At 37.6% G+C, this 14798-nt stretch overlaps 1 protein-coding gene across 3 annotated transcripts in view; it reads right to left on the reverse strand.

Moving 5' to 3' along the window:
- Window positions 1–14798, reverse strand: part of SMCHD1 (structural maintenance of chromosomes flexible hinge domain containing 1) — a 121161-nt gene that overhangs the window by 6339 nt on the left and 100024 nt on the right. For all 3 annotated transcript variants that reach the window (XM_040970584.1, XM_040970582.1, XM_040970583.1), the window contains exons 40-45: window positions 14128–14213; window positions 13380–13502; window positions 11908–12098; window positions 9754–9863; window positions 9223–9293; window positions 4476–4647 (exon numbers count right to left, since the gene is read on the reverse strand). In XM_040970584.1, coding sequence (XP_040826518.1) covers window positions 4476–4647; window positions 9223–9293; window positions 9754–9863; window positions 11908–12098; window positions 13380–13502; window positions 14128–14213 — 753 coding nt within the window. The remainder of the gene's footprint in view (window positions 1–4475; window positions 4648–9222; window positions 9294–9753; window positions 9864–11907; window positions 12099–13379; window positions 13503–14127; window positions 14214–14798) is intronic.

Genomic DNA, 14798 nt, shown 5'->3' on the forward strand with positions numbered 1-14798 from the left:
ACATAATACTTATTTTGTATGTGAATGATATAAAATCACACCCAAACCAAAAGACAATATACACAGTTCAGGGCCCTGGGGTTAGTGCTGTGGTGCGGTGAGTACCTGCCTGCATTGCTGGCATCCCAGATGGGTAGTGGCAGAGTCCAGCAGTCCCCCTTCTGCTGTAGCTTCCCACTAACGACCAGGAAAAGCAGGAGGGGACAGCCTAAGTGCCTGGGTCTGTCAACCATGTGGGAGACTGCCCCAAAGTTTCAGGTTCGGGGCTTTGGCCAATTAATATCCACCTTTAAAATACGTATATTCTTATTGGAAAGGCCTGTAGGTTGGACTTTTTGAAAACTGCATCAAGGAATGGTTTCTTTAAGTTCTCTGTCTTATTTAAATCAGTTTTGTTCACCTATTTTCCATGATTTAGTCCTTTGGCTGGAAGGCATTTAGATCCATATTACAGACACATAAAAATATCTGTTTGAAACTACCTATGGAGCCATTTCCCTTCCATATTAGTTTTTGTTCTAAAACTTTAATAAAGAATTAAATATTCAATACTAGGATTATTTTTTCAGATTTGTTTCTTTTTTCATCTTTTTTAGCTGGTGCACAGTAGCTTTACATTCCTATGCGTTATTCCAGCTGATAACCAAGCTCTTTCTAGTTCCACTCCATTACCCTTTCTCACCATCTAGTCACCATCTACTCCCTTCTTCCTCAGGGCACATATGCCCGGCAGTACTTCTCCCTTTAGTCACTCGACAAGATTAGCTCAGCAACCTGCAGAATCTGTCACAGTGATATATGTTAAGCCCAATTTGTAATAATCCTATTTTTTTAAATTCAACATGTGTTTCAACAAGTTTTTTTCCCACATGTCCACTCTTTGGGGTTACTTATATGAAGAGAACTAACATTATTTCTTAGTTCATTATATATGTTAAAAATGTATCCAATTTTAAGTAAAAAACCATCTTTGGTATTTGTATTCTCCCTGTAGTTAAGTAGCAATTTTACCAAATGAAATTGTGACAAAATTTTGTCAAATATTCTTTTTAAAATATATTTTTATTTTGAATTCTGAATTATGTGGTAAAATTTTGTATAGGCTGGGATTCTCCCCCCTCCCCCTCAAACTCCCACCCCCGACAGATTTTCCCCAATTTACTACACTAGTGTAGTCCTTCATAAGGAATCATAATTTTATCAGTCCCTTATTTAAGTGTACCCCGACACTGTTGGTACAATGTCAGGTAGTCCAGCATCCCATTGTCTACACATGTCCAACAGTTTCAGTGGGAATCTATCTTTTGTCTGGAAGCAAGGATGCATATTCCAATATTCCCCCACATCTGTACATGATAGACCCCAGTATTCTATCACTATACATTTCCATAATTGAGAAGCCACGAAACCAGGTCAACAACTGGTATGAGTTAGAAAAGCCACAACAACAACATCAACAACAAATTACTGCACCACTGAGTAACCAACACATGAGTGACAAAAAGGAAACACAAAAGTCTCTTGGGAAAAATGATGCCACCGCGCAATCCATGATCCAGTGATGAATTTGACAAGAGAAATTATTTGGACTAAACAAAACTGACATAAAAAACATCAAAACACATGGGATACAGCCAAAAAAGCAAACAACCAAAAAACAGTATGGATTGGATTACTGAAGTTATACTTTCCATGTTGATTTCCTTATACGAGAGAGAATATAGGGTATTTGTGCTTTTGTGATCGATTCATTTCACTGAGCATAATGGTCTGCCTGGGGAGTGAATCAGTGGATGGAAGATCTTTCTTTCTGTCTCTTTTCCTCTCTGTTTATCTGTTCAATACAAATAGATCTTTAAAAAAGTTACTCACTACCTGATAGGATAGCATCAACAGAAATATACCCTATTCCCGCCACTGAAAAATGGTTAAGATTGGACCTAGGATTGTGGTATAGTGAGTTAAGAGCTACTGCCTGAGATTCCAACATATCACACAGCTGCCAGTTCACATTCTAGCTGCCACACTTCCAATCCAGCTCCCTGCTAATGACCTGGGAAAAGCAGTGGAAGATGACCCAATAATTCAAGTCCTTGGGCCCTTGCCATCCATGGGGGAGACCTGGAAGCAGCTCGTGGCTTTGCTGTGGCCATCTGAAAGAGTGACTCCATCAGCAGATGAATGGTCTGTTTCTTCCTGAGTCTATATAACCCTGATCTTGAGATACATAAACCAATATTATGAATAAATAAATAAAAATTTTAAAATGGCCAGCACTAGGTACTGGTGTGGTGGCATAACCAATTAATCTACCTGTGATTGCCTGAATCCCAATGGGGGCAAGGATTCAAGTCCTGCGTGCTCCACATCCCATCCAGCTCCCTGATACTGCACAGGAGGATGGCCCAAGTCCTTGGGACTGTGCACCCACATGGGAGATCTGGAAGAAGTTCATGGTTCCTCAACTCCAATTATCTCAGCTCTGGCCATTGAGGTCTTTGGAGGGAGTGAACCAGTGGATGGAAGATTTCTGTCTCTTGCTGTTTTTTTTTTTTTTAAAGATTTATTTACTTTTACTGGAAATTCAGATTTAGAGAGGAGACAGAGAAAAAGAACTTTCGTCTGCTGGTTCACTACCCAAGTGGCCACAGCAGCAGGAGCTGAGCTGACCTTAAGTCGGCAGCCAGGAACTTCCTCCAGGTCTCCCACACGGGTGTAGAGTCCTAAGGCATTGGGATGTCCTCGAGTGCTTTCCCAGGCCACAAGCAGGGAGCTGGAAGGGAAGTGGAGCAGCCGGGATACAAACCAGTGTTCATATGGTATCCCAGTGGTTGCAACGCAAGGACTTTAGCTACTAGGCTACCACGCCAGGTCCTCTATAACTATTTTAAGTAAAATAAATCTTTTTTTTTTTAATGGCCAACACTAAAGCATTAACTCAAAAATGTAAACTACCTAAATTTCTCACCAGTAGAATAATACCATATATTTTATTTACAAAATAAAATACTATCCTATAATAAATATGAACTGTAGTTCATTATATACACAGTGTTAACTGAACAAAGCAACACACAGAAGTATGCATCTGCAATGATGCCATTTAAATATTGCACAAAACTGGGCATAGCTAACCTACAACATTTTAATTCAAGGAAGTTATCCTTCAGGGTTAGGGTGCTGGGCAGTGTCTGGAGATGAAATGATGTGCTGTCTTTGGTATGGGCAAGCCTATTAGTTCAGGTATAATGTCCATTTTGTGAAAATGATAATCTGTTTGCTCATGAATGCGCACTTCTCTGTTACAGAAACGAGCAGACGCTAAGAACAAACTGTGACAGATGCATATAGTGGAATACTACTTAGCCTTACAGAAGAAGGAAATTCTTTGCACTTACTACATAGGTATAAACTTGAGGACATTATGTTGACTTTTGAAATTAGTCAGGCAGAAAAGGAAAATCCTGTATGATTTAATTTTTATGATGTATGAGCAGTCAAATTCAGAGACAGAAAGTAAAATGTATGATGACTGCTAGAGGTTGGGGATGCAAAGATACTGCTTCATGCGTACCAAGTCTGTCTTACAGAATGAAAATAATTCTGACGACTGGTAGTACAACAGTGTGAATGTATTTAACACTACTAATGCAACAGTTAAAAATGGTCATGGTGTGGGCATTTAGCATGGAAGTCTTAGATGCTGCTGGAGACCTCTGCAGCCCACACTGGAGTACCTGGGTTGAATTCTAGCTTCACTTCTGATTGCAGATTCCTGCTAACATGTGTCCTGCGAGGCAGCAGCAAACAGCTCAAGGACTTGGGTCCCTGCCACCCGTGTCTAGACCTGGAGTGAGTTCTGAGATCCTGGCTCTTGTAGACTTTTGGGCAGTAAACTAGTGTTTGGAAACTCTGCCTCTCGTTTTTCAAATAAAATAATGGGGAAAAACATTAAAATAATAAGTTTTATATTATACATTTAACTAAAAGAAAGTTAACAACAACAGACTGTTGTGTGCTGAGAAAGTCAGCAGTTAAATATAATAATTAAAAAGAACTAGGTTCTGAGGTAGTGTCACAGAGGGACTTCCCATTAAGCACGCGTACTTCAGAACATGGGTGCAGAGAATCTTACAGGCTGAGAAACAGTCGGCAAAAGGAAAAACGGGAGAGTGGGAATTACATGTTACATACTTTCATATATTCTAGGTATATATGAATTTCTAGATACAGATAAGTATCACAACTTAATATGGACTTCAAGAGGATGGTTTTTACTTCAAAATTTAAAAAAAAGAAAATGTAACAGAAAACCCTGTCAGTAACTCTAAACTATCTGATATCAGAAAGCTGAAAGCACTGCATAGAAATACTTCACATGGTTTTTTTTTAATGTTAGAATCTCAGTGCATAAACCCTTAAATAAAAGACTGAAATAAAAATAGAATTGTTATTTAAATACTTAATCCATTTACCTATTTGTTCCCCTAAGACTAGGCACTGTTTTGGTACTGGAGCTCCAAACACCATTCCCCGAAGTTTATCCATCGGAGGAGCTTTATTCTGAAGGCCTCCAAACTTTCCATTACTTCGAATTCGATCTCCATCTCTGGTCAGGAGTGTAGGACAGTGCGTGATTTTAACAACCTAGTGTAAATAAATGAATTTTAATTAGTAAGCAAGTTATTTCAAACTGCTCTAAGGGAAAAATCATTTAAGGCTTCTGAGGTTAGGAAGGACATTTTTAATAAAATAATGACACATAAGGTGAAATGGGAGAGAAATCCAGACAGGGAGATTAATTATACTATTTTCCAAGTGTTAGCTTTAAATAAGACTAGAGAATTGCAAGAAGTCAATATTGACCGACAACAGGAAGACGCAGTGGAACAAGCTGGACAGCTCTATTCTTTTGAAACCCATGGCAGTGGCATGGTAGCCACCACCAGCACAGCTTCCTCTGTGAGACAGAAACCAAAAAAGAGACAAAACAAAACAAAACAAAACCAGAACATTTAAAAATTAAAATTAAAGGGCCTTTTTTGCATTTAACTGTTCTTGGATAGTCCTTCTAAAGGAAATGTCTCAAGTGCTAAGGTTTAATAATTTGCATGACCCAGCTATCGCACTTTTTTAAGAATTCAAAACAAAACCACAGATGAGAACATCCACTGAAATCATGTTTCAAGCCTACGCATACAAAACGAGGGCAGGTATGCATCCCAGCAGCTGAGTGTCTATACCCACAGTGGAGGGCCCAGGCTCAACATCTGGCTCTGTGTTCTGACTCCAGCTGCCCACCAATGCTATGGGAGGCAGTGGGCATGGCACAAGGGACTGACCCTACTACACAAGTGGGAGACAAGGACTGACGCACCAATGCTATGGGAGGCAGTGGGCATGGCACAGGGGACTGACCCTACTACACAAGTGGGAGACAAGGACTGACGGCTGGTTTCCAGTTTTGGCCCCCTGGTCATGGTGGCATTTTTCTTTCAGAACTGGTCCTTATGCATTTAATGGTACATCACTGTATCTCAAGTGTCCAAACAATTGAGCTAATTAGAACCCCTAGCTCCTATTCTGTTTGTTAATTCTTTCCTCCTTGGTAAGCTTCTCATCTTTCCCATAGCATGCTATTTAACATTTTTTAACAAAAGGATTTATCTTATTTACTTGAAAGGCACAGTGACAGAGGGAGGAAGACAGACCCTTCATCTGCCGTTTACTCCTCAAAAGATGGCAAAAACCACAGCTGGGCCAAGCCGAGGCCAGAAGACTGTGAAGTCCATCTAAGTCTTCCATGAGGGTAGCAGGGACCAAGCACCCGGGTCATCTTTGTTTTCTCAGGTGCATTAGCTGGGAGTCGAACAGAAAGTGAAGCAGCCAGGACTTGAGGTGTAATAGCATAGCAGGCCCCTATCAGATAGCCAGTGAGTTCTGGCTACTCGGCTTCCGGTCCAACTTCCTGTCAATGTACCAGGGACAACACAAGATGGCTCAAGTGCCTGGGTACCTGCCACTCACATGGGAAACACAGATGAAGCTCCAGGTTCTTGGCTGTGACCTGGCCCAGCTCTGGTTGTTACCAACAGAGGTAAGATCTCTTTCTTGTTCTTTGTGACTCATTCAAGTAAATCAATGTGTAACTAAGTAAAAGGGTATGTGTTTCTATTTCATGATTTCATACATAGCAATATTAATCATCACAAATAGTCCACTCTACGTTAACATTCTGAATCGTATATAAACCCATGATTAGGTTTACAAAGAAACATTCAAGGAGCCAAAGTATTCTTCACGTATCGATATAATTGTAACTGTCTCATAAACTCAGCCTTCACAAAGGGTGCAAATTCCGTCAAGTTAAACTGCAGAGCCACCTAGAGAGTGCAAGATCTGGGAATGGAAGTGGGTCCAGTAGGGAAATAGCATGCACCTCCCTTTTGGGTTGCCACTCCAACTGGTGAGCATGAAAACCAGGACTGGAGAAGGCATGGCTAGATAGAGAGTAGCACCCCCCGGCACACGTATGGGTTGAATAGTGGGGCTGGTTGTTTTGAACTAGGCTTCAATGCCCACTGCCACATGAGAGCCTAAAGAGATGTGGGATGGACTGGACCAGTTGGTTGTACATACTGGCAAGCACAGGAATCAGGACAAGCAGTGGGCCTGGTGGGGGTTATTGCAGTTGCTCTGACTAGGCTGCAGCTCCCACTGGTTTGCAGGAGAGCTGAGTGTGTGGTGGGCAAGATTGGGCTGGGCTGCAACAGCCATTGGTTTGTGTAGAAGACAGGGCTGGAAACAACTGACCCAGCAATTGCAACCACCTGATTGGGATGACAGACTGTGCCGTATACCCTGTATTGGCAAGCACACACAAGAATCAGGTCTGGGATAACCTCAGAAAAAGTTTCTTTGAGAATCCCCCCCAGCTGAACTGCTGAAATCAGAACCCCAACCATTCAGAGAATTGTAAGTTTCATGGCATGACTGTGGAGTACATATGTTAGAACTGGGCCTCCTGAGTGGCTTAGACACAGCACTGGATGGTACGTCTGGGTGCACACGGAGGATATGACAGTACATGAGTCTGCAGAGAACACCTGGTATCAAAACAAAGGACGGAGGACAGAGGACAGAACAAATTGATCAACTACCCCAGCCATATGTTGGCAGTGAAAATCTGGGCAAACGGAGACTCTAAGGAGGACTATGTCAGCCAGTGGATTCTGGAGAGATTTCATTGTGCTTGGAACGGCAAGGCGACAGTAACTCAGAACTGCTGAACTATCAAAACCTTATGAGTAGGGTCCTCAGAGCCCCACACTGGTAACCCTGGGAAGTGTGAGAGGCTGGGTGGGGCTTCTCTCCTTATCTCCCCCTTGCCCCAGATACAGGAAGGAAAAAAAGAAAATGTGGAAATGGTGATCTCATGCACCTTCCTGTAGCCCTTGACCCTTATCACCCTAATAAACTATGTAAAAATCATCAACAATAAAATAATTTTAAAACCTCAGTTTTCATAAATTAAAAAAAAAAATTATTTGAAAGGCAGGGTGACAGAGAAAGGGAGCGACACCCATCTACTGGTTCATTCCTCAATGCTGCAATTAGCACATGTGACCAGGATCCAGGCACTCCAACCTTGTCTCCTGTTTGGGCAGCAGGGACCACACAACTGGGCCACCTTCCACTGCCTCCCAGGCACAGCAGAGGGAAGCAGGATTGAAGTGGAGAAGAATGCTGGTATGGCTATGAAATGCTGGCATCACAAATAGTAGCTTTACCTCTAATTCCACAATGCTGCTCTAAGTATCCCTAAACTAGAAGACATACTTCTTACTAGGCTCAAGGAAACACTGTTTTGACTAGCAAGTTCTGCCACACTAGTGGTGTGACTTTGGATAAATCCCATTAATTTTGAGCTGAAGCTTTTTCATCTACAAAATGAGACCAATGATATCCAAGATTCTATTTTCGTGATTCCTGAATACACTATTTGCAGATATGGATTCTTACTTTAAACTTTTCTGTTATGTAACTACTAACATTCTTGCTTACTGTCATTTGGAACAGTTTGCAAGTAAGTCTGTAGTGATTTCAAGGCACAATTACTGCCATTTCCAGATCCCTAATACCAGTTATTAAATTTAACACTTACTGTGTTTTAAAATATTTAAGACTTTGGGATCATAGTTCCATACGGAGCTTTTCTTTACTGAAATTTTACCATATTTCATGTTCTTTGTTAAATTCTTTAACTGTAGTTTATACCCAAATATTATTCTACATTAGTTTCCTCAAGGGTTCTTCAGAGTAGAATTCCTTTACCTTGTAAATAAAATAATAAATACTGAAGCAAAAACCATCCTTACTAGGTATAAAATCTGTCCTTGTAGTTTTCTAAAAGTGCACAACATTTTTCTATTGAAACATCACCATATATATGTATATATAAAAGTTGTATATAAAAGTTTTATATATATATAAAAGTTGTAACTTCACATCAATGAGTATTTTGCACACATTCCTTGTTAAGACATGGGAAATGTTTCTATTCTATTTAATAGCCACATCCCACTCTACTTTATAGCTTCCTATAATGAAATTGTTCAATCTTAGATGATGGACATACTGTTTCTAAAGTCTCCTATCTTCATATCTTAATAAGTTCCCCTTTGCTGTCTGTTTTCTTAGGACTGTGTCTGTAAGATCAGGACCCAGGGCTGCTACCCAACATTCCAAAATGGAGTCAAGTTAGGACAACTACACAAAGAGGACAGGGGAACTGTTAGTCTTGCAACCCTGAGTTGTTTTTTTCTTTCTTTTTTTTAAATTTGGCTCCCGCCTGCACCTTGGGTCTGATGGGACCAGCTTGCTCCATCACCCACTACTTTATTAAGTTAATGTTTAGCAAGGAATTGACTTGCAATCATTGAAACAGTGACAGAGGAGTCTACACCAAAGGCATCAGTGATAGGGCTCAGTTTCAATTTCACAGTCCAAAAACATGCTTCATTTTAGTTCATTCGTTCAAATATCTTGCACAACTTTATGTTGCTTAAATCTGTAAGATTTAAATTGATCTTGACAGGACTAATTAGTCAGTTATGTATGTATCAGCAAAAGGAATGGTTTATTCACAGCTTTGAGATACTACATTTTAAAAATACATGCTACAACTGGAGCTACAGATCTGAAGAGAAATAAATTACATACCTCTTTCCTGTAATGATTGGCTGCATCCAGATTGTCCAAAATAATGGTATCTCCTAACAGCATACCAAATACTAAAAAAAGTCAATAAACGATTTTTAAAATCATGATTGGGGTGGGTCATATTTTAAAATAACACTAAAATCTTTAAAATATTAAACATTAATGAAACTATCAATTAAGGAACTGAGGAATATATAAGAATTAATAGATAAAGGGGTGCAGTTAGATAAGTAGAATAACTGAGTGTTCTAGAACTCAATAGGTTATGGCCAATAATAAATAGTTAACATTTAAAACCAATTTTTAAATTTGAACAAAAGGAAAAATGCCTGACAGATGAATATGACAATTTCTCTGATCTGACAGGTTATGTGACATGTGTATTTAAATATCACATTGTACATTAAAAATACTGTGTCACTTAAAAATTCAAAGTTTAAAAACACCCTGTTAGCGGCTGTTTATTAGTATTTAGAGTTGTATTACAAATCTAACAGATGCATAAAATAAAGGTACCATAATGTCCTTTACCTGTTTCACAATGTTCTACATTATCTGGAAAAGTTAACAGATCTCGGGCAAAGACAGGATTTCCAACGGGCTTAAAATACAACTTTCCATTTCGGAAATGAGGTAGAGGTCTAAATGAAAATAAATTTTAAAGAGAGATTAAAGCAATTCAATTTTTAAAAACATAAAACAACATACAAATATACTGCATATCATTTTGGTCATAAAATCAACTCCCAATTAACCACAAATAATAAGTCTAAATGATGAGCTATTAGGCCCCAAGAAATGAAAATAGTGTTTTTCATATAACAACATTTGGTTTCGTTTGTACTCTCCTGTCAATCAGTTTGGGTTAACATAGGCTGTAATTTAGTTTAATAAAGGGTAGAGCACTCTCTGGATGGGGTGCCAGATGAGGACACCAAAACACAGCTGTCATAGGAGAGACGCCCAGACGGATGGCAAGGACAAAGCCAGAGGTGTTTGTGAGGGAGCTGCCGCTTGATGCCCAGTCTCCATCACAGGACAGAAGCAGCACTTGAAGACATAGATAACAATGGAATTTTAGAGATGGTGGTTGACTGGGGTGCCTAATTGAGGTGTCCATGTACACATGTGTGGGGGTGCTGAGTAGAGGAGGGGAGGGGACTTGGGGAGATAAGCAACTCAATCAGTAAGAGGCAAAATAGTGGAACCAAAAAAAAATTACCTCTAAAGCAATCGAACTTCTAACTCCCAAACTCATGCCTTCTCTACATCAATAAACCTTGGCCTTCCAAGATTGGATTACAGCGACAGAAGAGCCCTACTAAGCCCACCCCAAGCACTTGTTTTCCGATGCAGTGCAGAAGAGCACTGCATGCATTTCTAGCAGTGCAGAGAGTGCCACTTTAAGTCCCACTACTCCACTGGCATCCCGACTCCTGTTACCATGCTTGGAGATGCAGCACAGGACGGCACAGGTGTTTGAGCCCCTGCTGCTCATGTGGGAGATCAGGATGGAATTCCTGGCTGCTGTGTGCTGTGCCCATTTTGGAAGTCAATCAGAGGATGCATACTTTCTTTCTCTGTCATTTTGTCTTTCAAACAAATAAATGTATCTTAATAAAAAAGGACTCTCCCAATGGGTAAATTCTTTCAACAAAATGTACTATTATTACCAATGCTGTGACTATAATTGTCATGACTTCCCATGCTATAAACATGGAGTGGGATATTTTAACATCTCAAAGATTTGAATTCAAGCCCCAGCTATTTTCTCAATCTGTTTTCAGACTACACAAAAATTTAAGTTTACTGATATAGCAGGTTCTTGAAGTGAGTTTCCATTCTCCTAGTTCTCACTCCTATTCAACTATGGACCCTGAAGAATTTGTTCAGGGAACTGAGAAATTTACTGGCTGAAAGTCTTATGTACTTTTGTTTTGTTAAAGAAATCCTTCCAGTCTTTTTGGAGAAATTTTAACAATAAACAGAATATACATAAATGCAAATAAGGCTTAGAATAAAAATGACAAAATTATTTTCTATGTTCATTCTGTAAAAGCAAGTATTAGGAAAAGTGAGGAAACAATTATTTAAACAAAACGTATTAAAGATGAAATGTTTAGCTAGATTGTAGTTTACATTTCAACTACTATTAGCAGTTTCAATGTTTGTGGATGATTGTAACCACAGACCCTCTTTACCTAAATGATGGTTTATTGTCACAGGACATAAAAAGGACAAAAGACACGCATAAGGGTATTTCAAAGAATTTATGGACAACAGAATTAAATGGTGGTAAGTTCCTTTTACAATTTTGTTTTTCAAATCCATGGATCCATTTTTCATGAACTTTTAGATTTTCCTGTATCTGTAGCCTTACTCCAAATAAAGATGTTCCACTTTGCATTAACAATAATGTACTGTTGCTAAAGTCAAAGACTTACTTTGGGTTTATGTGCACAGGTTTCTCTGTGTATGAATGTATCACATTTATACATAACATTTAATTGGCAAACAAAGTATTCTTAGCACAAACAGATTTTGTTCACTCGTCAAGACAAAATTGGCAAATAATCTGAGTCACTTCTAAGTTTGCTTTAAGTATAATTTAGTGAAATAATTTATAAATTTAGGGCTTTCATTAAAAAATATTTTAAAAAATCATTATTTCAAGTTATTTCTAACCTTTTCCAATCTGGAATATTCTTCTTATAAATAGAATCAAGGGGCAACACCTGCTGTCGACCTTGAGTTTCATCATAGATCCGGCGGGCAGCATCAGTGGTTAGGGTAACTACACAGTCCATGTCACTTGCCAGATGCCAGGAAATAACCATTGCAGCTCTGTCATCTTCAATCTGTGCTAGATGTGCAATCTACAACCCATTTTAATAAAATAATTTAAATAAAATCAAGCAAAAAAATTTATATACTTTTCCACATGTTAATCTCCCTTTAATTGAGATATCTCTTAATGATAAAGCAATAAAAGCTTACTTAAATAATATACACATAAGTTAATGCAGTTTTAAGACTTAATTTAGTGTAGTTAAAATTAATATAGCTTTTTAAGCCTTAAAATTGCTACTTTTTTTCCTCTTTTAGGAATGGGATTTCAAAAATCTGGAATCCAGGGTAGAAAGACTAAAGTATCCAATGGTGATATTTACCATATTAAAACTAAATTTATCACAAGGTTGGGAAATTCTTTAGTTTCACCTTACTATAGTTCTAAATTATTTATTCTGGTTTTAAGAGAAATAATTTTTAAAGGAAAGCAAGGAGTATCTGGAGAGAATAGAAACTTCCTTACTGATTTGTTCTTCTGAAGGGACAGGTTAGTTACACAAAATTAAAATTTCATAGATTTCTCTAAGACTTCCAAGGTAAGTAAGAAGAAATACCTAAACAGAAGACTTACAAAAACATTCCTATTCATAAAGATTATTTATATGTTGGTAAAAATATTACATACTGAGGAAGAATTTTACATGGGTGAATTACTGAGACGGGGAAATCAAACCTCTTTTTTCCCCCCAAATCTTAAGAGTATAAAAATTATGTTAGGAAAACTACAGATAATAGAAGATGTAAGAGAAAAAGAAACTTTGCTAAAGAACTATGTTGCAGATAGAAATTTGATTAAAAATTTTTTTAGAATGTTCATGACTGAATAGTGATAGGATAGAAACAAACAAATCATGTACCATAGGCAAATTCATAGAAAAGAAAACACAAAGATCAGTACTTTGATTTGGCAGTAAATATATAGATGCTTTGGTTGTTACTGATTCTTCTTAAATTTTGTAATTCACTCCCTAAAAACAAGATAGAATTCAGGAAAAGTTTGGCATTTTTCTCTTCAATGGTCTCCCATAGGCCTTGGCCGAATCTAAAGCCCCATGATGTGAGAGCATCTAAGTAGTAAATTCTTCAACTAAAGCACATCAATGATTTCTACCACCACTCTCAGTAATTTACTACTCAGATTTCAGTTCTAAGTAGCCAAATCCTCCTTATAGGAATTACGGCAGGTACTTTACTGGGAAAAATTAAAAATATACCCCCCCCCCCGCGCAAATAATTTTGAGGTATCTCCTTCAGAGAAAACAAAGCAATATATTATGAACTGGTTTTTAAAAGGCTTAACCACAAACCTTTCCCAAAACATCTCTATTGCCTTTGGTATAGTTTGGGAGAGTACAAGATCTTCTAGGTCTCTTACTTAGTTCTTCCTGTTCTGACATCTTTTTTTTCAAAAGTGTTTCAATCTGTGGCATCTGTAATTCATAAAGAAAAATCAACAAAGCCAATTACAATTAATATCAGTGACAGCAGAGAAAAATCAAAAACTTGAATAACTCATGAAAATTAAGTTAGTAAGAGGGCATAACCTAAGAAACACCTCTCACTGTTACAGTAACAGAAGGTTATTTTTTCGATGGAGATTTTTTCTGGTTAGGAAATTTGCTACCTTTATTACTTGTCTTTGAAACAGTTATGCGAGGAAAAGATTCTGTGAAACTTCATACTGTTTTATGTTACTTCCTCCTGTTGTATTTACCATTATAAAAAATGTCTTATCTGCGCAGACTTTTCAATGTAGTACTCAAGCTGGCGTCTTACTAACCACATTGACTGCTGTCATCACATTAAAAAATTTTAATTGCATTAAAATATATTAAGAATGTATTAAAATTACAACCACAATTTCTTGAAAAAGAGCATGTCATTAGCCCCCTTTGAATCTAGTAAATGACTAGACAGTGATGCATCTATGTCTTTGTCCCCTACGACAAAAATGCTCACAGCAGTTTTAATAAAATATGCATGTTTTCTAAAAACTGTGGAATAGAATGTACTTAAAAAATAAATAGATAAAAGATATATGCTTGGAAACTGAACCTGCTGTGCTGTAGAAATTTCAATATTGTGATTTTTTAGTTCATTCCGCAATTGAGCCTCTTTTAATTTTGCTTCTTCAACTTGGCCTAAAATCAAAACAAAAAAGATATAAATTTCTGAAAGGTACAAATATAAATTTTGGAAAATAAATCATTTTAAATTCCTTTTAATGCTGATGCTAAAATGAAAAGTGACAGGAAACAATTAACAAAAATCGAAAGGTAAACAATAAATCTTAAGGTTAAATCTAACATGCAAAAATGAAAAAATAAATTTAATACAGCTTAGAGGAATATACTGCAAACTTCTAATCTTTCATAAATCATATTAATTCATATTAATATTAATATTAATTCACATATCTATTGTAAACTGATTGTATAAGGACTTCACAGAAACACTGTTTAATGCTCTATTTCGTTAATCCATTTAGTGCCTATTATGGTTAATTTTGCAACTAGCACTAACCCCAAAACCACAGCACAGAATTTGACAAAGGAAAAGATAACCTAGAGCACAACTTAGCAAATGCTTGTCCTAATTATATACAAACAGTAAAAATAATAAAGACTCTGGATTGTTTCAAGAATAAGTTATGTACCTCAGATGCAGTGCGTATTGCCTCAGACACTGTCAAGTTGTAACATACTTAAGATATTTTAACTAAAGCA

This window comes from Ochotona curzoniae, unplaced genomic scaffold (genome assembly GCF_017591425.1).
Source record: "Ochotona curzoniae isolate NIBS_2020 unplaced genomic scaffold, NIBS_Ocur_1.0 scaffold_4812, whole genome shotgun sequence".
Lineage (NCBI taxonomy): Eukaryota > Metazoa > Chordata > Mammalia > Lagomorpha > Ochotonidae > Ochotona > Ochotona curzoniae.